General features: G+C 29.8%; 1 protein-coding gene across 4 annotated transcripts in view; it reads left to right on the forward strand.

Moving 5' to 3' along the window:
• Positions 1–26,752, forward strand: part of LOC118204935 (DNA-dependent protein kinase catalytic subunit-like) — a 601,004-nt gene that overhangs the window by 179,262 nt on the left and 394,990 nt on the right. For all 4 annotated transcript variants that reach the window (XM_085815460.1, XM_085815459.1, XM_085815458.1 and 1 more), the window contains 8 exons: positions 2,902–2,996; positions 3,549–3,651; positions 3,925–4,049; positions 13,195–13,261; positions 13,346–13,500; positions 20,848–21,007; positions 23,021–23,222; positions 23,438–23,797. In XM_085815460.1, coding sequence (XP_085671586.1) covers positions 2,902–2,996; positions 3,549–3,651; positions 3,925–4,049; positions 13,195–13,261; positions 13,346–13,500; positions 20,848–21,007; positions 23,021–23,222; positions 23,438–23,797 — 1,267 coding nt within the window. The remainder of the gene's footprint in view (positions 1–2,901; positions 2,997–3,548; positions 3,652–3,924; positions 4,050–13,194; positions 13,262–13,345; positions 13,501–20,847; positions 21,008–23,020; positions 23,223–23,437; positions 23,798–26,752) is intronic.

The raw sequence follows: 26,752 nt of genomic DNA on the forward strand, positions 1-26,752 counted from the left end.
TCACCTTTATTTATTGAGCTAGCGGTGACTCTTAAGAAATATACCGCCAGTGGTTTCCTTCATTGCTCTCTACTATAAGCAATTAAGCAAGTAGAAGGGGAAACTCCATGGGGCAGTAAGCAAAGGGGCGTCCTCGCCGCCTGCCCTGGGTAATTCAGTTTAAATTAGCAGGCACCTTTGCACAAATCATTTTAATTACAATTTATAATATCTAGAACAGTGGTTATTTCGTATGACCGCCGGGATTTCTAGTTTGATATAAAGCCACTAATCTTCTTTAAAATATATGGTACTATTTTTAGTGTAAAATATAAATCTTTCAATAAATTTTATAATTTAATGCTTATTACTTTAAAAGGTTTATGGAGTAATTTTTTTGTTGAATTGCTTTTATAATTAAGTTAAATATGAGATTATATTTGATAATAATATAGCCTACTTACAAAGTTATTTTATTCTTACAAATTACAAAAGGGAAGTTATGAAAAGTGGTATTACAAATCTGAAGTTCGAGTGTAGGTAATTGTTTTAGTTTGTTCAGTTGCTGTTTGCTTAATAGGTCCTTAATTTTTTTCATTGATGGTCCTTAAAAGTAATTTAATTTCCACATGAAGAAGTGCGTACAAACCCTGTAGTTTCTAAAATGTCTAATTTTAGAGATTCTAAACTTATAATGCCGATCCATAATTCTTTGACACACATCTGGCAACACTAATGTCATTATATCAGTTCACTCTCAGTTGTAGCACTTATTTTAAGATGCAAGAATAAATTCAGTAGTGAAAAAATTGGCTTTTGCATTTTATCCGCATTTGTTTTGACTTGCAGCTAACAAATTCCAGCAAATAAATATTTTTACACATGAAGCTTATTAAATTCCAACTAATAAGCTCACACTCTCCCTATATCTTGTTGAAAATTTCAATTGTTAATAAAATACTTTTTATTCATCCATTCAAGTTCAAATACATCTACACCCGAACTTGTAGTGGATGACTCTTGATATTAATACAGTTTTTTCACATATTAAATTAAAAAAAATGCTTGTATTTAAAAATTTTTATTATTTAATTAATTATTAATTGATTTTCAGTCACTAATAAAATACTTTTTATTCATCCACTCAAGTTCAAATACATTTTTTAAACTTGTCGTGGATGACACTTGATGTTAACAGTTTTTTTACATATTAAAAAACATTTTCTGTATGTTAAAAAAAAATATTTTCAAAATTTTTCATTGTTGACCTAAGTAGGAGTTGATTATTATTATTATTATTTTTTACTTGTTTTAAGTAAGTACAGGAGCAGCTTACCAAAATTTCTGATCTTAAGTTGGACTTGACTAAACTGATGTCACAAGATACAGTTCATTCAGTTGTGTTTCTTTTTGTAATAATTAGAATTAGAATTTTTATGGTTAAAGCTTTTTTAATTACTTTCTGAATAAAATTTATCTTATTTTTCATCTAGAAAGGCTGTTTTAAAATGAAAATACCACTGGCTCAAAATATTGTCTTAAATACACAAATTTTGGTTGATTTTAAGCTGCAACTAACAAAGGTTGCCTACTCTTGCTTTATAATAAATATATTAATTAAATACTTTTTTCTGTTTAGGGTAGTTTTTAGCTTTTTGAGGCCCACCAGCGGCCGAGCGGTAATGTCACTGAAAACTGGTAGTTTGGTCCGAGGTTCGAATCTCTCAAACGGGCTGCTTGCATGGGTGTTTTCATGGTTTTTCCCATGTGTAATGTGTATACGAGCCAGTTTCCCTTAAAAAGTCCTCCACGAAGGCATCCCTCCCTTGAGGCAGATAGTCCTCGAGTGCTTTGCCGTAATCTAATAAACCGAACCAAACCTTAGCTTTTTGGTTTTATTTTGAAACAACATTGTAAGATTAACATAATCCTTAGTTAAATTTTGAGTTAAAGTTCCTTTCCTGTCAATTCTTAATTTCAACTTCCTACTCCTGGCCAGAACGTATTTTTAGAATCACGTCTGAATACATAAAGTGGAAGAGCGGTATTTAACCGCGAAGTTCTTCGGTCTTAGTGAGAGAGATACCAGGTATTTTGTCTGCATGCATCCGCCTTTTTCGGCTACTCTGTTGTAAGCTATTATTACACTTAGCTGTGCTTTAGGCTCTTGATAGCTTCGCTGTCTATTAACATTAAGGGGCCAACTCTGGTAGAATCTTGATAGCTTCAGCTATATCTCTTTAGTTTAGATTAGTTTTAGTTTAATTTTTAGTCTCTTAAGTTCAAGCCCAAGTGTCGGCTTTTATTGTACACTCCGTTCCTGTAGTTCTGTTAACTCTTATAAAGGGTTATTTACACTTCCATCTTGTTGTTTCCTGTCACGCGAACTCAAGCGATTATTCGCTTATCAGTTCTTAAGATTCTTCACGGTCAACAGTAACTCAGCATTACAAAGTAAGGAACTCCACACACTGTTAGAATAAAATTTGTAGTAAATTATGCACTGTTATAAATTTTTGCAGAATTAGTTTTTTTTTCTTCTGTTTTTGATGTTTTTTAAAAAATCCTGCCTAATTTTTAAATGGTAAAGATGCATATTTCCTACATGTATTTTTTCATTTGTTTCATGGTGAATGAAATAAAAATAAATTTGTATAATATATTTGTGGTTAGTTTTTTATAGTTTTAGTAAATGCATAAAATTATTATTATTTTCAAATTTTATTACTGATTCATTATATTTGGTCAAGAAAATTGTTCAGCCTTGCTATAGGGAAAGCTTTGCCAGAGAAATTAAAAAGTTAATTTCAGCAGGAATTTTGTTCTAACAATAAACTATCATGATTCAGTTAAGTTTTGTAGACATTTAGGCACATTATTCATATTCGCACGTATATTATTTTAAAACAATTTTGTTTGCAGGGAGGAAGATGCCCTTGTAAAAAAGTATTCACTTCAACTTCTTGTACAGTTTGTTAACAGTCTAGCTATAGCAGACAATGATGATAAGTCTCTGGGTATTAATTTAGTTTTTATACTTGAAAGTTTTATTATGTTGTTTGTTTTGTGTCATATAAAATATTTTTTAATTAATGACCATGATTTATTAATAAGCTGGTATATAAGTGATTCCCCCTTTTTTGTGTGTTTATATTCTCTCTCTCTCTCTCTTTCTGTTTTTTTTTTTTTTTTTTTTTTTTTTTTTTTCTCCAGCAAATTAATAGCTGAAACAGAAAATTTATCCATTTATATTTATCAGTTTTTTTTTTTTAAACATTAGTGAGGAAAACGTGTACTTCAGATTTTTCTGTACCACCTTTCTATGTTTCTTTAAAAATTTAGTTTCTTTAATCATCATTATTTTCTTTCTAACATTCACAGTAAAATTTCAACATGTGCTTATGTTCTAACCTCCACTATTTTATATAATGTCGGACTTGAAGTATGGGAAAATAAATTTATTGGAGCTGTTTTTTAAATTGATATTTAATAAATGCATATTTACTTACTAAAATGTAATTAGTTACTTGAATATGCCTATTATAACTAATGTCTTTTTAATGTATTAGGTACTCAAAGTATTTGTATTAGTTCACTTAATCACATAGAAAATATTCTCAGTGGAAAATACAAATATTTCCTAAAAATTGATGCTTCAAGAAAAAAACCAGTGTAAGTAAAATGCATTGTGGCAAGTATTCTATATGTTACCTATATGACCATACAAAGTTTTAAAAAATATCATTCAGATTTTTATAATTTTGAACTATAATGTTTTGAATTTATCACTAATGTATTTCTTATCTCTAAAGCTTTAATATGAAGTTTGTTTTCCTTAATAATAAAATATTGATGTTATTAAATTTAAGGACTATAATAAGAAATAAGTATTAAATTAAATCCATTTTTTAATATATTTTTGATCAAATTATCTTTTGCTTAAAGTTGCCTTGAAGAAGCAACTCTAGAATCAGCTACACACTGGCTTTTGAAGCAATGTGGGTGCATTCAGATTGAGTGTAGACACAAGTGCATGGATCTAGTGGTAAAATTTTGTGTGTATTTGCCAGGTATGTGTTATAATTAAAAATATTTTTTTGAGCTTTTATAGATTCGTTCATTTAATAAAATAATATTTCTGTTTTAAAAGATTTATAGTAAATCTAGAAGGAACTGAGCACTTTACAATCATTAACATTAATGTTTTTTCTGATTGCTTAAGTTAGGAGCTTAAAAATGTTAAATTCATTCTTAATTTCAATCTATAGAGCTATTAAAAATTTAAATAGATTTTGCAAATAATGCATTAAAAAATTGTAGAGATACTTGAGAAATAGATGGGATTATTTAAAAAATATGCGTGTTTTCATATTTCTTTGGATAAAATAAGTTTTTTATGTCCTTTGAATTTTTACTTCTTAATTTTTTTCTTACCTTTTTTATGTAAAATTCATTTCAAAATTCAGTAACAATTCATAATAGAAATAAGGAATTGATATTCAGTGAACTTTTGTTTAGGTGACTATGAACAAATTTTGGCATTGATGACTGTTCCCTAATGCAACCAAGGTCATGAAATATACTGGTTTGTTTGACCTATGTGTGGTTCTAGGTGAATGTCTAGCAATATGGGAGTTTTGAGGTTTTGCCCATACATAATGGGACTCAGATTCCCTTAAAAGGATTTCCACAAAGTAGTATAACTTGGTAGGATAAACTTCACATGCATTGTAGTAATCAAATCATTCTGCGTACTGTTATTTGGAAATCATTCATGAAAACTACAAAACACTTTCAGTAAGAGGAGAAATAATAATAATTTCAATAAAGGAGAAAAATATTGTGGGGAGGAAGACTGGGAGGATTTCTGCTAGAATTAAAATAATTTAAATCTGGAGAAAGCCACCTTATTTATGTAGAGAGTTCATCTGTTTCAACACTGTTAGAAACAATGGACGCCATCTAGAAAATTTATTTGGAGGCAAAATGACAGTCAAATAAAAATAAAACACCAAAATATCTAAATAACACTGGTTGGCAGTTGAGATAATTTTTATGTCAAATTAAAGTTTCTAGCAAAGTTTGAAGCATATCTGTTAATTTTCGCAAAATTTTCATGATTTCTTTAAAAAACGCAGTAGTTTGAAGATGTAATGCGCAAAATGAATTCTTTTTCGAATTTAGCACCCCACCCCAAGACGCTAACATTTTTTACTACTTTGGTAATTTATCACTAGATTTGTATTTAAAGTGCATATCTATACCAGAAATTCAGTTTACAATTAAAAATTTTTTTTTGTTTGTTTTGTTGTGTGTGTGTGTGTCTCTGTGTGTGTGTCTCTGTGTGTGTGTGTGTGTGTGTGTTTGGGGGGGGGACTTTCTCTTTTTGTTATAGTATGAATCCTTTTGCTGTGCATTGCCAAGTTTGGTGATAATCAAGATTTCAGTGATTTTAAAATTAATTTGTTAACAAAAACTTTGATTTGGTAATTTTTTAATTTCATGATGATTATTCAAACAAATATAGGAAAGCTATTAAGATGTTATAAAAATAAGAAGAGCTTATTGAAATTTTGTTTTTTAGAAAAATTATAGGTACTCTCGCATTATCTGCCCAACCTTCCCGCAAAGTTGGCATTTGTTGGCGACTAATTTTTTGCAAACCTAACATATGAAAAACAATAATCATTTGTACACAGTGGTGTACTGAAAATTGGATAAAATAGCAGTGAATTAACAAAAATGAAAAAGGTAGAAACATCTATAGTGAAACAGTAAAAATCTTGCATAACAGACATTTATAATGAAACGCTCAAAATTGCATAAAATAGCAACAAATTAAATTAAAAACTCTACAAACATACATTATGGAACATTTAAATTTTTTCCCCCTGTCTTCTGTTCATATCCACGGTGATCTGTTTTCCCTAAAAAAAATTAGGGAATTCCAGAAATCTTGGCATTGTAAAGCAAATTGGCACTTCTCTCCATGTACACATTGACCTGTTTTAACTTTTAAAGTCATCAGAGAAACATACAAATTAATTTTATAAAATCCACATTCCTATAATCTCTATTACTAGACAAAATGGCATATTTCTGGGGGGGGGAATGCAAAACTTTCTTATTCATTAGCAAAGAAATTTTATAGACCATTTATGATTTATTATAAGAAGTGAATCTTCACCCACACCAGTTACAACAAACAAGAACCACAGATATGCCCCTTGAATTTCAAAACCATGCGCACATTACCACCACTACAGAGAAGGATAGGGGCATTATGCACTGCACTTGCAGCCATTAGGATAAATAGATTTTCATAAAATTCTGGGTTATCTACTTTGGTGACATGGTGCTTCGCTCAGTGATTCTTGTCGGGATTGGGCAGATAATGTTATGGTATCAAATAATATCAAATTATTTTTATTTCCACAGTACAATGTCCAGATTACGGACGTCCATTATCCGGAATGATCTATAATCCGGACCTCAAAGCCACAAACCTTTTCTCTGTATGCTTTATGCATGTGTGTAATGCATTTAATGTATAATGGACAGTATAATCTAGGCTAAAATTCTTTACTTATTCTATGGCATTTCAGTTAATGTTGCAGATTGCGCTGTTCCTTAATCTTCTAATTGGATCCAGCTTATTATTTTTTGCAGACTGTTATAGCAATTTTATTAAAATTAATCGTGAACTTTCGATAATGTCAAAAAGAGTTTCCGATTCTGGAGCTGTCAAAGGATCTATAAAGCGAAAGCATGTTTCGATGTACATCAAACAAAAAGTAAAATTGCTGCAAAAAATGGATAATGGCTTATCCGTCTCAAAATTATGCGAGGAGTATGACATTGGAAAGTCAACTGTATATGACAGAAGCAAAAAGAAATAGAAACTTTTTGAATTTTTTAACGAAACAACTTAAACAACTTACCTTGAAAGAAATGTTTAATAAAGTAAACAAATAAATATTAAGCTTTTTTTGTAAATTTTGATATCCTTTAGATCATAATTGTTCTTTATTTCATCAATTACGGTTTCATATTTTTAATTGTATAATTTTTGCATGCCATCTTACCAGATTTAAATTGATGATCTATAACCCGGAAAAACCCCTAATCCAGAATCACCATATGGATTTTGTACTGTATTTGCTGTGTTTTAAATCTTTTGGAACTCCCAGGTATATGTTAGCTTCCTCTGTAAAATTCATTTTATGCTTTTTTTTTCAGAAATTGGATTTTTATTTTCACAAAGGTGGTAGATTGAAATCAAAATCCAGAAAAGGCCTATGATAAAGTGAGAAATGTAATAATAGTACAGTACAAAGTCCGGACACTTCGAGACTTGCGCGATACCGGATTTGGGATTTTTCCGGATATTAGATCATCAGTGTAAATCTAGTAAGATGGCATGTGGAAATTATGAAACTAAAAATATGAAATCGTGATGTATGAAGTAAAGAAGTGGCGAAATCTGTAGTATGGATCAAGCATACTACAGATTTCGCTGTTCATTGATTGATTGATGATTGGAGCATTGTCATCACACTGAACAACTTCTGTTATATCATCTTCATTTATTACTGTTTCTCTACAAAATCCATTAATTGGAAAACTTCACCTGTGGTTTGTGATATGTTCAATGCAATGTTTGTGAAGCCTTCAAATTCACACCTATCATCTTCATCATCTTCACCATGAATATGGTAGCTGGCCATAAATTATGCAAAGCATTTTTTAAAGTATCTTGCAGTGTTCCATGCTACAGATTTCATGCTAAAATATTTCAAAAATTCTTGAATAGTCTTGCCATTATTAAAAAAAAATTAACATGGATTTTAAAATGCTACTTTAAATTTGCATTTGAGTATGCGCACTATTCGATATCCATAGGATGAACGATGGATGTATAGTTTGGAGATGAAAATAGTACGGTTGAGAGCTTAAATTGCGCCGCAACTCAGCTTTGCAATTTCTTTGTTTTTGGGATAAATCATAATTCTTGCCAGAGTGCAACGGAGCCCTAAACAAGAAGGCTCCTGTTCTTCTTTTTGTAATTGAAGAACAATATCGGTAGAAATTTGATCTCGAAAAATTTATTTTGATTAATAAAATCATATTAAAAATCACTTATTAAATTTCAGTTTATCTATTAACATTTTATTAAATTTTAATTATTTAATTATTTTAATCATTAATTATTAGCCCAAAGGGCATTAGTCTAGAAGGGCTATTAATTTCATTTTGGCATTTTGTGTCGATTTACCTTTTTGAGTTGATTCACTTTTCAAACTGTTACCACTAAATATTAAAGCCCTGTATTATATTCAACCCCTTCGAGCGGGGTAGCAAAAACGCGCGCTTATCGCTGAGGCCAGCAGTGTCTTGCGCGAGCGTCTCTCCAGGGTAGGGGTTTTTCGCTACTAAGCCTAAATCCATGAAATTTCCGAAGTATCAACGCATTGTTTAATAATGCTCTATAGAGTATTTAAACGGCTTATGCTTTATAAATATTTTTATATATATATACTTTAATTACCTTATTTCTTGTTTAAATGCATATTTTACACATTTTATTTTAATTACTCACCATTTTATGAATTTTAGCATTATACATCTGAAAACTAAATATATTACTTAAAATTCTCTTTTCGTATGAAAAATTTGAAAACAGGGATCTACACACAGTCCTACGTTACATTCCTTGCACTCGTAATAACTCATTTGCCGTTTTGGAGGATTTTTCCGTGAATGTGAACAAACGAAGCATCGTCGTCTCATTTTCTTATCAGTCTCTTCTGAACAAAGTTTTGGAAAATGTCTTTCAGTTAATCTTTCAGAATCAATATCAGAATATCAGAATTTCAGAATCAATATCTGAAATATTTTGCATCATTTCTGCTATTTCATGCTCTGTTAAACATTTTCGACACTTCGACATTGCAACGGTAAAAACAAAGAATTCACATCTAACAAGATATAATTATTTTCTAAAAACTGAACTGCAAACCAAAATACCCAATGCTTTAGAGCAAATAAAACTTCTCTACTTACAGTAAACAACTACCACGTGTGAATAAAGTGCGATTTAAAGAGACGTCATAAATCACGCCATTCGGAAACATTTATTTCCCCGTTTGTTTATATAATCAAAAACACGTGTATGTGAGTCATGCTTCTCTCATTTCGAGTAGAAGGTCTAATTAACATGTATCTGAAATCATATGGACATACAGTGCCATCTTGTGGCAGAAATTATAGTTTGAAAAACGTTCCAAAGTACTGGCACGAATACGTGACACTCGGTAGAGAACGGAACAATCCTCTGGCACGCCTGCGTGTCGGCCGGTAGGTAAGTGTGTTCGTTGCTGGCACGTATACATGACATTCGGCGCGAAGGGGTTAAAGAAATTAAATAATGAATAATCTGCATAAATGTGTGTATGTTTCTTGCAATTGTGATAAGAAAATGGCACCTAGAGTCATCAAATATTGAACAATGTAATCCTTCATCGAAAATGGGCATCTGGAAGCCTTAATTTGGAATTTATTTTATTATCTCTTTCATATTTTGTTCGAAATAAAGAGTTTTTGATTTCAAAGCGAGGAATGGCAACACTGCACAAAAGAAACATTATTATCTGCAGTGCAAGAGACTGTGTATCGTAAATTCAAAAGATATACTCATTTAAAAATTATTTTACCATATTGCTGTTCAATTGAATTTTATGGTTTAAATGCGAAGAACATGATATTTAATAAATCAGAGTAAGACATAAAACTTTTAAAAAAAAGTCTCTTTAAGCATAATGTAAAATCTGAAAGCTTTCATGTTTTTTATTGAATTATTTTAATGATTAGTTATTAATCGAAAATGGCTTTGTCCCTGAAGAACTATTGTTTTTGTTTCACGATTTTGTGTTGAAAATTTTAAAAGGCTGTAATTGCTGCCACCAAATACTATCACCCTGTATTATGATTGAAGAAATTAAATGATGAAGAAGCTGCATAAATATATGTATGTTTCTTGCATTATGGTAAAACAACATCTCTTAGACCCATCCAGTTTTGAATGACGTAATCTTACTGCAAATATGGGCATCTGAAAGCCCAAATTTGAAATTTGCAATTTGTTTTATTACCGATTTCATATTTTTTAAAACTTTAAAGAATTTTTGATTAACAAACTCAATGATTTAAAAGCAAGCAATGGCAACACTCTACGGGAGAAAAAAAAACCTTTTTACCTCCAGCACACGGAACTGCGTATCGGAAATTCTAAAGATATGCTCATTTAAAAATTATTTTGCGACATTGCTATTGAACTGAATTTTATGGTTTAAGTGCAAAGAACATGATATTTAATAAATAAAGGTAACACAAAAAACATTAAAAAAACGCCCCTTTAGACATAATTTAAAATCTGATACCTTTTAGATTTTTTAAAAAATTTTTTAATCATTAATAATTTTATTAGTCATTTCAATTATCTATTTATTCTTGTTCCTCTTTTCTGATGGTCTTCTATAGGGCTCCAGCACTTCTAATTTTAGAAATTAATCTCTAATACAGATACATTAACTTTTATTGAAACCAAAGTGAAATATGAGCTGAAGAGTTATCTACAATCAAGACAGTTATTGTGTCATCAGGTAAACCAACTGAATTCAAATGCTGCCAAGCCTCGGGTATGATATAATTTTCATACCAATCATACATAAACGCTTTTGTGATCCTTGGTTTTTTATTTGCGTGATGCATAATGGGAAAATCCTCACTCTTTTAAATGGCTCAGGGTGGTGTATTTTTTCCGCTTATTAAAAATGTACACTTGTGCGTTCCTATGGCATTTGCACATGCTAAAGTTGTTAGTTCAGCTTTGGAATCTTTGACACCAGTTGGATCCTTTTCTGCAGTTTGCCAAGGTATTTTGTGGTACATATTGCCAGAAAAGAGCAGTTTCATCCAGTTGTAAATTTGTCCTGGAGATAATGTTCACTATTACTGAGTTCAATGAAGTCATCTGCAAATAGTTCAGCAGCTTCAGTATCAGCTGGCTTTTTCACCTGAAATTTGTAATTGTGTTATACCACAGTGACTTTAAAATTTGGTTAACCAATCTGGGGAATATGTGCACTCAGTTTTTAAGTTCATTTTTTTGGAAAATATTTTGGCTTGAGCCATTAACAGTGGATCCGTCAATGGCACGCTCTCACAGCATCTCTGTCTGATCATTCAATCATCACTTTGTCATGATTGTCACTTTTAACATAGGGAATAATTTTTCTGTTATTCACTGCAAGTGGGGTGTCGGAATCCACAAAAATTCAGAAATGTCTTTTTTCTGTTATGTTATATATAGTTGACTTTCTAATGCCATACTCCTGGCATAATTGAGACAGATATACCTATATCCATTTTTTGCGGGAATTCAACTTTTTGTTTAATGGTCATCAAAACCTGCTTTTTCTTTTTAGATCCTGTTGCAGCTCCAGAATTAGAAACTCTTTTCAACATAATCAAATGTTCAAACTTTGGTTTTCATAAAATTGCTGTAATTATAATAGCCTGCCAAAAATAATAAACTGGATCAAATTAGAAAGGAACAGCCCAATCTGCTATATTAACTGAAATTCTTTGGAATCAGTAAACTATAATTTTAGTCTAGCTTAACAGCATCCACTATACATTATTGACTATGTAGCATGAAATTGGTGACGAAAGACAAAATGTTCCCTAAATTTTGTCTTGCTTCTATCGCGAACTGAGACAATTAAGTCTGAATTGTATTAATTTAGTTATGTATTATACTTGGGTCTAATTCTTGCACATGCTGAAGGCTTATCTAAGTCCTGAATAAATAAATTCCCACATATACTTAAGCTTACTGAGGGCCAGTGCTAGATATTTTGCTGCCTGATGCAGTCTCTGTGGGTCCTGAATTCTGTTACCAAAGGCCTCCCTAAATTCTAAATGTTTGCCGCCCTTTAATTTTGGGTCCCATTGCTTTCCTTAAATTTCAAAAATTTTATCATCCCTTAATTTTGTTACTCAGTGCTTCTCTAAATTAAAAAATTTTGTCTTCACTAAATTCTGCGGACTGGTGCGGCAACACAAGTTCTGATGCTGGTTCTGGATATATGTGAATAAAAAATCCATTATTCTTAATAATCTGTTTTTTTACATATGAAAAGAAATTGTTGTTAAATTTTTCCTCATCAACATTTAGTGCATTTAACTCAAATCTGTAATCATTGCCAAGCGTAATGTCAATGGTTGTGGTTTCCGTACTTTTTATTATTCAATTACTAATATAAAAAAATTGTGTAGGCTTCACTGCATGAGTCATTACTCAAGTTGACGTGTGTTGATAAACATATAGTGAGTAAAGTAAAATATAATAAATAATGATTTGCCGAGTAGGTGTCGGGTTAAAAATATTAGTAGTTGTAAATTAACGTTTCTATGTAGAATGTTTCAGTTTAAGTTGTGTAACAAGCAGAAATGCAGCTATGGTGCCAAATTATTGATCACACAAATTTATGCTAAAATGATTGTCTCTTCAATAATGAGGTATTTTATTTAGTGGATTCCCACATGTTTTCTTATGGGGGGAAATCAAATGCACAATCAAATGGGAAAATCAATTATGTAAAGTATAAAACAAAAATTATGTTGGTGGCTTTAAGGTCCGGATTTTAGATCATTCCAGATATTAGATGTCTGGATCTTGGACTTTGTGACAAAATAGACCTATTTTGCTGGAAACTTGTCATGAGTTTTTTTTTTTTTTTTTTCCGTGACTTGTGGAAGAGTGGAGAATACTTGGAAAAAAGGGTGTGAAAACAAAGTTTTCTCAATAATCTATGTCATTTCCTTATTATTAAGGCATCCACTATTTAAACAGGGCCAAGAGTCCTCTTGTTAATAGCCTGTTCAAAGTGGCAGCCATACTCATAGCTCTTCTTGTGACTTTGTTTAGAATGTCGGATGTTTGGGATATCATTCATGAAGCAGAACTGCCATTTGTTCTGCTTCATGAATGATGTTAACATGTTTTCCTCCCCTATGAATTGTGTAAGAAATATTTTTTAAAATAAAACATGTTGTCATCTAAATTATACTAATAGCATATATGTTTATCTGAACACATATCTATATGATATGTACAGATGCATATGAATTTGCAACTAAATATTTTTTCAGGGATAAAAAATGCAGCAGCTTTTTTGTTGGGATATGAAGATCTGAGAAAAAATATTTTTGAAGATGTGTAAGTTTTCCTTTCTCATTTATAAGGAATTATCTCTGTTAAATGTTTTAGGAATCTTATAAGTTTAATTTTATCTATTTTTAGGTTTGAACAGCATTTGTCTACCTATTGTCTATTAAAGTCAAATGTTCCATTGACATATAAGCAACTAATTCTATGGTTAGAAGCTGTTTTGGCTTCATTGGATTGCTATCATTGGGCATTTTCTGAAAATTTATTCTTGGATCCTGCTTTTAATGGTTAGTAATTATTTGGTTACAGTTAATGTTTTAAGGATTTTAGACCATAATTTAATACTTACAATTGATCTTACTTAATTTGTTATAAAATATACTTTAAAATGCCAAAAAGATACTTAAGATGAGTATTTCATCTTGCAGTACAATACATTTGTGTACAAAACATATATTTTTGAGAGAATTCTATGAGTTGAAAGGGGAATTTAGATTAGTTGGAAGATTTTCATGCCAGTAGCTGCATTCTGATGAAGATTTAAGTGCTCGTTCTTTCTTCTGAATAATAATAATAATAATAAAAATACAGACCTTTTGAATGAATCTGTATTGTTCTGTAGAAAATAGAGAGATTTTGACCACCTGAAAACTGATCAACTCTGAAGCAATATTAGAATGCAGATTTATTGTGCTTTAAAAATTGAAGTAAATTTCCATAATTTTCATTACTGAATATGCCTATTAAGAAATGCGTAAAACTTGTGATTACAACTAAGAAACTTATCTAGTTTAAAAAGCTATTATTTTATTGAGCTATTTATTATTAAAATTATTTATTATTTAAGCTATTTATTATTAAAATAAATTAATAATATTGTATTTTCTATTGTAATGCTTTCAATTTATTTTATTATACTTCTGTACTCAAAAGTTTTGCATCCACCAGCAGCCGAGCAGTAAAATCGCTGAACAATGGTAGTTCCAGCCTTGGTTCAATTTCAATGCACAGACTGGCTGCATGGGTGTTTTCATGGTTTTTCCCATGTGTAACGTATACACGAGCCAATTTGCCATAGAAAAGTTTTCATGAAGGCATCCCTATCTTTAGGCAGATAGCCCAAGTGTGTTTTGTCATAATCAACTAAACCAATAAAAGGTTTTGCAGAAAATGTTACTTGCTGCAGTGCTCCTGTCATTCCTGGTAATATTAGGAGAACGGCTATTTTGATATCTCTTACAGACTATTCATCTCATTGTTTTGCCTGAAAATTGAATTTTGAATTGCCTGAAAATGTTGATTTTGCGGAACTGTGTTTATAAGCGAGAATATTGGAACCAGAGGAATAGAAATCAGAAAAATAAAATGATTTATGGCATAATAATGATTATTATTATTATTTATTTTATTTATTTATTTATTTATTTATTTTTTGTCAAAAGTAACCCAAATTTCTTTGCTGGTTTTGCACGAGCCAGATATGGTACTGTGTAAAACAGTCAAGACACTATATAACTCCATTTTGCATCCATAATTAAGCAGTTCCAGGTGATATCACTTTATGCATTTCTTCTGTAGGCAAAATGCTACTAACTTCTAACAGCCAAATTCAAGTATTGCATGTGCCAACTTTCCTGTAAACTTTTTGAAGAGGAGTGTTACTCTTATTTTACTTTGCATAAGTTCAAAAATATGTTATATGCAGTGTTTATTTAATTATATTATATGCAATGTTATATGCTTTAAAAATAATTAAAAGTAAAATGCTTATACATTGATACATTAATTGATTTTATACATTGATTGATTGATAGTAAAATGTTTATACGTACATACTATGCTAAGTCATAGTATGATACTGTAGAATATTTTAATTATTTAATTCCGAAAGTTATTTTGAACCCATGCATATTTTTATTCACAATCATTTAATATTTTTGTTTGAAACACGATATTTACAAATACATGGTCTACTGTAAGAACAATTTACAAATACTCTTGTCTACTGCTAAAATTTATTTAACAGCAAAATTTTGGATGTGTTTATAAATGCATATGGTCCACATGGCATTCTAATCTGAAGTATTTCCACTTCATTTCAGTGTTGAAAGGATTAAAAGAAAAGAATTTGATAAGATTGTTAATTTAGTAGAGATTGTCAATGAAAAGTCCCAAAAATAAAAAGATTCAATTCTATATTTGAAGAAAATGATTTTTTTTTAGGGTTGGGGATGTGATATCACCTCTTTCTTCATCCTCCGCATCATAGAAAAATAACTCCAACTTTTTGTATTTTGAACATTTATTGCACAAACACAAAACTAATAGTAAACTACAGTACAAATAACTGAACTATATAAAGTAATACAAGTTAATTTCGGTTTCATTAATGGCTCCCACAAGCCTTCCCTATGACCTCTCTGTCAGTCTCTCTCTTGGAAACTATATATCTTCAGATTGAGAGCCAGCGCCCTCTGTACATCTTGTTGGATGGCATCACCCATACATCACAGGGGGGGTAAAACTGCCTTGATTTTTCTAGCTGACATTTTAGTAAAGTAATATGAGTTTATTGAAGGATTTTTTAAAATTGAGGAAATAAAATTTAGGTGAAAAATGAATTTGTTGCTTTTATCTATTAATAATTGTTTGATTGATTTTTAATAACTGGTGACTCCACAACAGTCCGAGTAAAAAAGACCATTAAACGTGAATGACATAGCTTTGGATTTTCAGATGGGCTCGCCATACGAGCAGTTTTAAGACTTAATTCACACTGCATTTGTAGTGTGAATATCAACATGTATTGCTAAGTACTTAATAAAGGTATCCTTTCCTTATAAAGCATGTTCATGCTTTGCTGTAATCACTTAAATAAACTAATAATTCTAGCATGTGAAAATTTCTGCAGAAATATTTTAATGGAAAAAATTTGGTGGAGTTGATAGCACTACTTCTGTGCTTTCAGATTTCCTTTGCCTTGACTACAGAGATAAAAACAAGAAAACACAGTAAAAAGTTGTTCTTACATTGTATGTTTAGAAAATATGCACAAATACTAACCATAAAACATTCTACTGAAGTGGCTGAAACCAAAATAATTTTTAAAGTGGAAGATAAAATATTAATAAACAAAGTGCATCTGATTGCAAAGTTTTATAATAAAAATCATTATGATTTCATTTTTGTTTCTTTTTAGTTTGAAGAAGTTCAAAATGTTACAAAAAGTATTTTCAGTCTCTTGATATTATTTATAACTACTTTTATTATTATTATTATTCAGATTGTGGAAAAGCACTCTAGTTCTACATGCTTTTATAAGACTTCACTACATATTGAACAGTAGCTATCTATGTAGAGATTATTCATTTTGCATTTTATCCATTCATCATAAGAAAAGGCTTGCTGTAATCATTTTAGATTCCACTTGAAGATAAACGTCTTTGGAAATTAAGAAGAAATAATTTTTAAATCTGTAAATCTCGTTGCTGGAGTTTGGAATGAAGTTATTAAAGTATAATGCTAATTTAAATTTGAGAAAATAACTGATTTCTGACATTATAAAGCAAAAAATTTTGCTGATGAACATCAATAACAAAATTGAGTCTTGCTGAAATCATTTCAGGTGTTTAGAACATTGAAAATATTATGGGAAGGAGGGAGGAAGACTTGATTGATTGGCTAGAGAAAGGAGGAAACATTAAAGGTTTTATTACACCAAGATGAATAAGACACAGTGGAATCAAAAGCAGATAGAATAAGAGTGAGAGGAGAAAATGAAGATGAAGGTGATAGAGCAGTGATGAATTTAATGTATGTCACTGGAATAAACAATCAAGCTGTTAGATCATCTGGTTCAACAGATTGAATTCAAATTTAATTATTTTATAGCTGTGGACTATTTTGACCATATTGTCTGAAAGGAGGTCGTCAAATCTTCGCTAACCTTTTCTTGTGGCTATAGGGACCAATTTTTATGTATTAGGGCCATTCAGTAGCCTATTTTAAGAGAAGAGGGGAAAAAAAAAATCAACAGGGTCTTGCACTTTCTGCTGTATGTTAAGGCATAAATTTTAAATCTCCATAGTTTACTAAAATTTGAGACATATTTAAAGTAATGAATGTGTGAGAGATGTATATCCAGTCCCCAGGAAAAGGTTAAAAAGGAGCATAACACTTTTTTTAGTGAACAATTTGTGTTAAATTTTATTAGAATCTATGTGTTTTTAAGTTACCTGTATTTATTCTGCAAGGCGAAATTAAAATGTGTTTATTTTATCCCTGAAATTTTAAAGTTAATAATAAATGTTTTTTACAATAGAGATGTGCTATTTCTCTAGTCTATTGGGATTTACCCTTTGAATGCAAAATGTATAATACTGAATTTTATTGCTTTGAGATTTCTTTCTATCTCACAACAAAACTGCTATTAAATTATATATGTATGAAAAATACAATTTATTATGTTTAATTTTGATTACATTTTAACAAAATGTATGCTTTTGATGGAAATTGTGAAGTTTATTTTAAGGGGGGGACTGCAATGTCAAATATTGGATAATTCAGAAATGAAGAGGTTAAATAATTACTAATATATGTTAAATTTTTTTTCAGACTAGGAAGTTAATGAAAGTCATAAAATATGCACAAAGTTTGTGCCTTAAAAAACTAACATGGGGAGAAGGGGAATCATATTATTATTATTTTATGTTTCTGTGTACTTAGAATATAGACAAATGCTGTATCCTTAAGGAGCTTTCCCCTGCAGTTCATTGCTTGATACATGTTTGAATGAATTTCATGTGAATGTTTGAATTTGAATTTCATATGAATGTTTGAATTTGAATTTCATGTGATGGTCACTCTGAAATTTTTGAGATACAGCTTGAATGGTACCAGTTAAATTTATCAAATCTTAGGAGTTTCCAAAATAGTTTGCTCCAACATCAGTGCTCTTTTATAGGTGAATTTTCTAAAGATTAATGTTTTAAATCTTGAATGTAAATTTTGTTTTAGATTAAAATAATAAAAAGCCCAAAGACACATAGCAAGAGTAGGAGACTAGGATCAATATTCTATCACTTTAATGCATTTTTGTTCTAGACATTTACTTGTAAATCTTGCTGAATGAGAAGATGCATTGCTATAATGAAGTACAAGTTCCATAATTTTCATTTCCTGAAGAATATCTGGGAGGCATTGGGGAACCTGTTAGCTGTAGCTGTCCCTTTAAATTGATGATTTTGACCAGTGAAATACTTTTGAGGAAAATGTCATTTATTACTTTTTTCATTGCTCGCCTTTTTTACCAATGTTAATTTGGGATCATCTTCAAAGACCAACACTTTTTTGGCATATTGGAATGCCAAAAAATAATATATTTTTTCATTACCAGTTGTGATTTTTGAAATATTGCAGTATCCACAATTAGTAAATAATTTTAAGGTTTCTTTACTGATTCTGAGATGCTCTGTATTTTGCTTTTCTGTTAATTTATGGGGAACCCAATGACAAACGAATTTTTTCATATGTAGTTTTCCACAAATGATTTTATGTATATCTGCAGATATGATGTTAAGTTCCTTCTATATCATTTGGTAGGTACAGCGATTATCATTAATTAGCATTTTTTATATGTTTTCTGACACACAAAAAATTGACACATTTTCTGGATCTGAAGTTGGCAAAGGTCTTCCTGCATGTGTTTCATTCAAGAGTTTCAACCTCTGTAAAAGTCTATAAGCCATCTGAATAGTGGAATGAAATGGTGCTTCATTTCCATACACTAACTGTAGGAATTAAAGGCATTCTTTTGGATAAAGCCCACTTTAAAATCACAAATTTATAGTGCAATAATGCTCTTACCTCAGCTTTCCATGTTTTTTCCAACATTTATTCTGAGATAGGTAAATTGCAATTCTTATCACAAATTATCATCTGTGGACATGAAAAGAGTTTTAATTTTCTGTTAGTACATAATGTTTACCCCTATTTGAAAACCTACATATTTTATCTGATGTGAGTCTTCTATAAAAATGATAGAAATTAATGGAATGATTCAAAAGTCAGTAGCTTTTAAACATTTTATTTTTTATTTTAATGGCTTTATTCAACAGAATAGTTTAACAGCAATTCAGTCAGTCTCTCCATGAGAGATATTCTTAAAGCAAGTTTTCAAATGATAGTTATATTTGCCAAATAAAATTCCATCAATGAAAAATATTTAGTTATAAATTTTGAATGTGAGAGTCATCATTATCAAGCATTGCCTGAGTTAATATATATAGCAAACAGAAATAACATTTCTGTCATCACTTTATATTGTTGCTGACACTGCATGATCTCTGTGACCTCTTGACTTGCTGAATGGCATTCTTCTTTATAGTCCCATAATCTATGCCATAGGATTTCTGTTTGGGAAATTTGTTTGAACATTCATAATGAAAACGGTGTTACTCTTTTATATAAAAGTTTACATTAAAAATGTAATCATATGAGCATGAAGCAGACAAAGAAACAGTATTGGCAGAAGCAATATTCATACTGAAGATCTCCATCCAGCAGGAATATCACAAAAATTATGCTTTCTTCTAAAATAGACTAATATTTCATTACAAATCAACACAATGGTACATTTTGCCATTAATAATTCAGAAGCAGAACCATTTTTGCAGCAGATTTTGCAAATTAGAGTATACCTGTTTGACATAATTGCAATCACAAAATTTATGTATTAAATTATATAACGCTTCTGAAAACTGTATTTAATAAATTATCTCACCACTGTGAGGGGGGGAATCCAGCTACAGCATTTATCAGTTGAAGATGCATTTTGCAACTATGACAACACGGACACTGTATATTCTTAAGTTGTATTTACATACCTCATTTCAATTATACAATTTTCTAAATGTCAAGTTTTGCATAATTTGAAGCCAATCATTTTTAATAATATTACTTTAAAAAATTATCTGGTCTTGAATTAGCTTATGTTTTAAATTCTCAAAGCTCTATTGTATTCTGTAATATTTTGTACATATTTGTGTTTGCTTATAAGTATTTTACAAAAAAAAAGGTATTGATTAGAAATTATTACTTTTAAGTACAATTTTAATTTATTTATTCAGAATAGAAAATTTATTATTAAGTGATAAATTAAAAAATAAAACAGTCTAATGTTAAACTGTGTTTATTTAATATTACCAACTAGGCATTAACAGTGCCAGCACTAAGCTTTCTGCCATTAAATGCAACTTCTACTGTTCCAAATTCTGCTGCCTGGTATCATTAGAATTTTTACTGTCCTTTATTCGTGCCACCAAGTATGGCTACACCATTGCATATTGCTGTGGGTGTTAGCAAAGAAATTTATAATAAATGAAATAAAATTCTATACAGGTGATGCAGAGTTTAACATGCAAATTATGATGAAGATTTCCATCCAGCAGGAATATCACAAAATGCATTTTGAGCATGCAAATCATTCAGAATTAAAAAACAATAAATTTGATTTTTTTTTTTTTTTTTTTTTTTTTTTTTTGCTAACACTTAGGGTCAAAATGTCAACTTTTTAGATACGTTTTATAGATATTTGGGAATTATGTACTGTTTTAAATATTTCATTTAAATTTCAGGAACAAAATGTGAATCCCTTTTGTCATCAGTGAAAATATTCAGTTGTCTCGACTTTTTCATACGAAATATAGCAAAAGAAAATTTACAATCCATTATGAATGCTAAAAATGAGAAAGCTTCTGATGTATATACTGCACAAGAAATATTGGGATACAATAGGTGATATGATTTAAAATCATAAATATATTAGTATTTATTTATAAATGCTCTTTATTTTAATATTTTTTATTACTCATTATATTATGTTCTTTCTATAAAAATTATGAAGTGATGAAAGTTTAAGCTTATAATAAACAGCCATTTTAGTCTCCTTGCAATTCAATTGGATTTCTTTGTACTAGTTTAAAAAAATTTTTTTTTTCCTTTTATGTGTGCACTTGGAATGTGCACCTACTTATATTAGAAGTTTATACATTTTTGGTTGTACATTATGTATCATAATGCTACATTTTGTACAAAAGTTGTATAGAAAATTCTAGCTTGATTTTGAACTATTTTATTGAATCATGATATGAACCATTATATTATTTTTTATATTTATGCATTAAATGTTTGTAGAAAATTGTGTTATTCAGCATATTTATTTGCTAATAAATTAAGCTTTATGACATTTTAAAATATATCTACTAAAAGAGAACTGTGTTAATGTAGAAATAAGCATGCATAGTGATCTTGTATTCTTTACGAGTTATTATGACAATAAAATTTAAGTAGTTGTAATAGTTGTCAAAATCTAAACTTTATCTTAGGACAATTTATTACATTTCCAATGAAGAAAATGCACAAGTCTCTATTTAATCAGGCTGGTGCGCAATGAACTGGAAGTTGATCTGTCAGCACTGTCCGTATCTTCAGGGCAGATGCTTTTATTTTATTCGGCTTATAATTCCTTACTAAATGTAGTATTTCATCATGAAGTACTCCGTCTTTGATATGATTTAAATCAAATTTCTTATCATTATAAATATCACGAATACACATCAAATAGTTTTCTGGTTGCAGTTTTCTAATTTCGACTATGCGCAATGTATGCTTTACGCATGCGTGGCGGGCGCGTTGAAAGAAATGTTTAATAAAGTAAACAAATAAATATTAAGCTTTTTTTTTTTGTAAATTATGATACCCTTTAGATCATAATTGCTCTTTATTTCATAAATTACGGTTTCATATTTTTAATTTTATAATTTCTGCATGCCATCTTACCAGATTTAAATTGATGGTCTATAATCCGGAAAAACCGATAATCTAGAATCGCGAAGTCCCGATGAGTCCGAATTAAAGACTTTTGACTGTACTGTACTTGTAAAATATTTAATGCTACTTGTTAAATTTTATAAAGTGAATTTTATTCTTGAATTAGTTTTATTATTATCTTAAATTATGTTTAATAAGAATGCATCCTACTTACGGATCTATTTTATTCTTAGAGTGTTATTACAAAAGTGAAGTTCAGACATAAGTTGATTGAATCAGCTCAAATTTGCTGATAGGTCCTTAAAAGTACTTAATTTCCATGTGCAGAAGTGTGTACGAACCCTGCTATTCTTGTTTTATACCTGTAGGCCTTTCTCTTATCTTCTGAAAATGGTCATAACATTAAATAATAGCAGTTTCATCAATAGTAAAGTTCCCAATGACTGGGTTCGTCACTGTTTCCATGTTTCCCCTTATAAATACAAATTAGTTTTTCTTAAAGTTTTGTATAAAAAAAATCCCATCGTAAAGCAGTTAGTCTTCATGTTCTATCATGTATATTAAGTACCTTGATTCATTTTCTTCTCACACATATGGGAAAGCATTCAAAATAAAATATTATACAAATAAATTGTGTGCAAACAGCATTTCTGAGAAAGCATATTTTATGGAAAATGCCTTTCAGAGATTTAATTCCAAAGAACTATGTTTTTATTTTGTTTGGATAATTTGTTTTATCACATAACAGAAAAATGTAGAATGGTATAAAACTTAATTTTAATTAAGAAAATTTAACCATTGCATAGGTTGTTGCATAGTTGGCAATTAGAAACATTGTAAACTTTTATAACCTACTATAATTTAGTTTATTGTAGTAACTCTTTACTGCTACATTTTCATGCTGATTATTTGTTAAACATTTAGAAACTGTTTCTTATTTATTATTTCAAAGATATTTTTCTGAAATTTCCTTCATAGGTTAAAGTGCACAGTTCTGGTGAGGTTATTCAACTTTATAATTTCTGTATTTGAAGATAATGCAAAATGGTTTCATCATAATTTTATGGAGATTTTATGGAATTCAAGTTTATGGGAAATATTTTTACTTTCTGTTATTGATCCTTCAGCTGTAGGATTTGACATGACAGATCCGGAGGTTTATGCCAATTTACCCAATGAAGTAAGTAGAAATAATCACTTCATAAACATATGAATTTCATTTAATATTTTTTATTATATCTCCTTACATTTATTTTATGATTGAAACTATGTTTTAGGAATAAAAATTATGTTTATTGTTAATTCATAGTAGTTGTCATGTGTCTCAAAGGTTGTCGTATTCATTTCTTTGTCATTTTCATTACCAATATAGATATTGTTTTCTTGTATTTACAGCTCTCTTTAGTACTGAAGACTTTTCTGTCCAGAAATTCAGATTTTCCAAAGTTTTGCAGTCAGTTTATTTTTAGTCAAGAAAAGTACAGTGTACTGAAGCTGGTGCCCATAAATCTACAGTATTTAAAGCATGATCCTATCTACTTAACTGAACTTTTAAATGGCTATACAAGACTTTTGACAGCAGGAATCTTCACTTCAGATGTTCTTCCTGAGTGTTCAAGAGAAGAACTGATAAATAGTTTATTGGATTCAGTATGGAATGATTGTACATTTGATTCTTTCAAAAAAGATCTGAGTCCAGTTACTTTTAAACTAGCAGAAAAATTATTGTTGTTGTGTTTTACTTTGGGATTAAAAGTAAGGGCAACTTTTTACATTTGCTTTGAATATGAGGGAAATATTGTTATATTTCTTAGCATGTCATATATGATTCTTTGTAATCTTATGTTTTTCATGAAGAAAATGAATATTATTTATAATATATAATTTAATCTAAAAATATGCAATTTAATTTTAAAAGCATATAATTTAATATTTATACTTCTGTATTTACTATCTGGCCTTCTTGTTTTCTGTACATATGAGTCATCTGCAAAGTTCTGTGATTTTTTGATAAGTATAAATGAAGTAGTACAAAAACCTTAAAATATTCCATTGCGACACATAAGCTGCATTTTGTTCTAGTCATTTTCCCATTTCTCTGGAGCTAAAAATTCCTTTAAAAAAAAAAAGTCATGAGGATTATTTATAAAAAAGTTACTGAGGTGCTATATGACAATTTTCTAACAAGTAAACTCTTAAAGCATTTGGAGAATTTTGAAGTGACCTGAAGAGTAGAAAACCCTAAGGGACAAGGTCTGGTGAATTGGAGGATGATACAAAGCATCCCAATCATACTCAGTAAGCATTTGTCTGACATTCATCAAAACAGGTAGCTAAGCATTGTCTTGAAGATGACTAGTCGGTTATCTTTGCTTTGATTTGATTTCTACTTTTAAAACTTTACTTTAGAGAACAGTGTTTTTTTTTTTTTTTTTTTTAATTTGTCTGATTTTGTAGCAAAAACTCCTAATATGCAATTCCTTTGTAGTTCCACCATACGCAAAATATTATTTTCTTAGAATGCGGTCCCTCTTTCAGTATTATTAATGGAGATTCATTTGGCGTACTCCATTATCTTTTTCTTCTAAAATTATTGTATAGTATTTCATCTACAGTAATGAGTTATTTCAAAAAAAGAAGCTTCTTTATTTTGTTTCAGTAAAGAATTTAATGCCAAAAATTTGAGTAAGCATATTCTGCTGTATTAAAGTATGATAACCGTAATTGTTGTGACTTACGTACCCAGTCTTCATCAAATGATCATGTACTTCTTCAAATGATCATACTTTTTTTTAAAAAAATTATTTAGTCTATCTGATAGTTCCCGAAATATAAAATGGGGATTTTTAGGATATTTTCTTTTAATAAGAACTTGATGGTCTACTTGAAAGGGCATAATCTTCAAGGTTGAAATTTCTGCACTTAATCTTTTCAAACTATTTTTGAAGTGTGCCATGAGAAATAGCACTTTGTATGCAATGTAAATTTTACAAGCAGGCTGATTATCATAGATCTGATTGTTTTAAAATTAAAAGAGTATAATAGACAAAAATGAACTTTTGGGTTATCAATTGTTAGCACTGCACTAAAATTTTTTTTTTCCTACAAAACCAACCGGAACAGTGCAGCATAAGCAGAAAAGACAGTATTTATACATTTGTCTCAATCAAAATCATTCCTTATCAGCAGTAATAAAATAAATAGAAGAAAACATGCTTTGATTTGAAAAACTGCAGATCTCTTTAAATGGTCCAGTAGTTATTTGAATATAATCCAAACAGCAGTATATGAAATGAGAAAATAACTGTTACTCCTTTAGTTGTAGTATAGATAGTTTTTCTCTGTTATCACGAAAATAAACAATTAAAGGAAGAAAGAGAAAAGTAATCTATGAATAAAACAACAGGTACAAAAACAAAAAGTAAAAATAACTTTTATATGAATAGTTGTATCATAAACTATTGAATATTTGCAGTTAGAGAAAAATATTTAGGGAAACATTTTTTCATTATAGATGATATGGAAAGCACAGGATGTTTCATATTGGATGGGACAAAAACAAAGCATACCTGTGAACACTGCAATACTTTATTTTGATAACTCAAGTTTATATTGAAACTATAGTTATCCAAATTTTTATAGATATTCTGTGTGTGCCCCTCCAGTGACACAGCAAATATCTATATGATATTCCAGTTCCTGCCACACTCATAATAGAATATCATTTGTTAATGATTTGAGTACTTCAGTTACTGGCTGCTTCAGTTGCTGTAAGTCCCAGAGAAATGAAGGCATAAACTCAAACCTTCATAGAAAAAAAATCACAAGGGGTTAGAGCTAGGGATCTCAGTGGCCAACAAAGTAGTGGCATATATGTTGATGTGTTAACCTTTTGAGGCCGGGGCCTTGGTAGCAGTAAAAGCCTTGAAAGGATGGGAAATCTTAAACCAAATGCTTTCCCCCCTTTAAGAAATCACCTCCTATTTGGAACAAAGATCCATGTATGTAGTTTAATGGATTCTCAGAGGGGTGCATTTATGTCACAAAAGGAAGGGAAATGTAGGGATTAGTGACCAGACTTCAAGATGCTTTTCGTTATTGAGGGAAAATTTCATACTGCACTCATTCCGGAATGAGACTACTGAGCGTTGCGCAGATGGAAATGTATAAACTTCCATTGAAGAAAATGTAATTTTTATATTATAATGCGTTAAGAAAAAATTTGTTTGAATTTTAAATTACACTACAAAATTATGTGTCTTTAGAAAGTGCTTACAGTTATTATTTCTGTCGTATCTTTATATTAGTCATTATTTCAACTATTTGATTATTTCATGGACAATTTTAAATTATCTAGTCATCATCTCGATCTTTTTTTTTCACTGTTAAATTTCCTTATAATTTTTAATTTGGTTTGGTATATATCATTAACTATAGCTATATCTTTTAACTTTCTTCTATACAAGGAAGAATCAGAAAATAAATGCTATATAGAACTGATTAAAAATTAAAGTTCAGTGGAACTGTTAAAATTATGTTCTATAGGCATAATAAAATTTTATTTTACATAATTGTTAAAAATCTGCTTGATAGCGTACTATTTAAGAAGGAAACTTTCAGGAAATTAGAATATATCTGGTTTAATTAAAAATTACTTTATTTTGTTGTAGATTGTTAGTATTGAAATGTGCAATTACGTTCCTGATTTAC

The sequence above is a fragment of the Stegodyphus dumicola genome, chromosome 4, assembly GCF_044657685.1.
Source record: "Stegodyphus dumicola isolate Sdum_Otavi_A_Nest chromosome 4, ASM4465768v1".
Lineage (NCBI taxonomy): Eukaryota > Metazoa > Arthropoda > Arachnida > Araneae > Eresidae > Stegodyphus > Stegodyphus dumicola.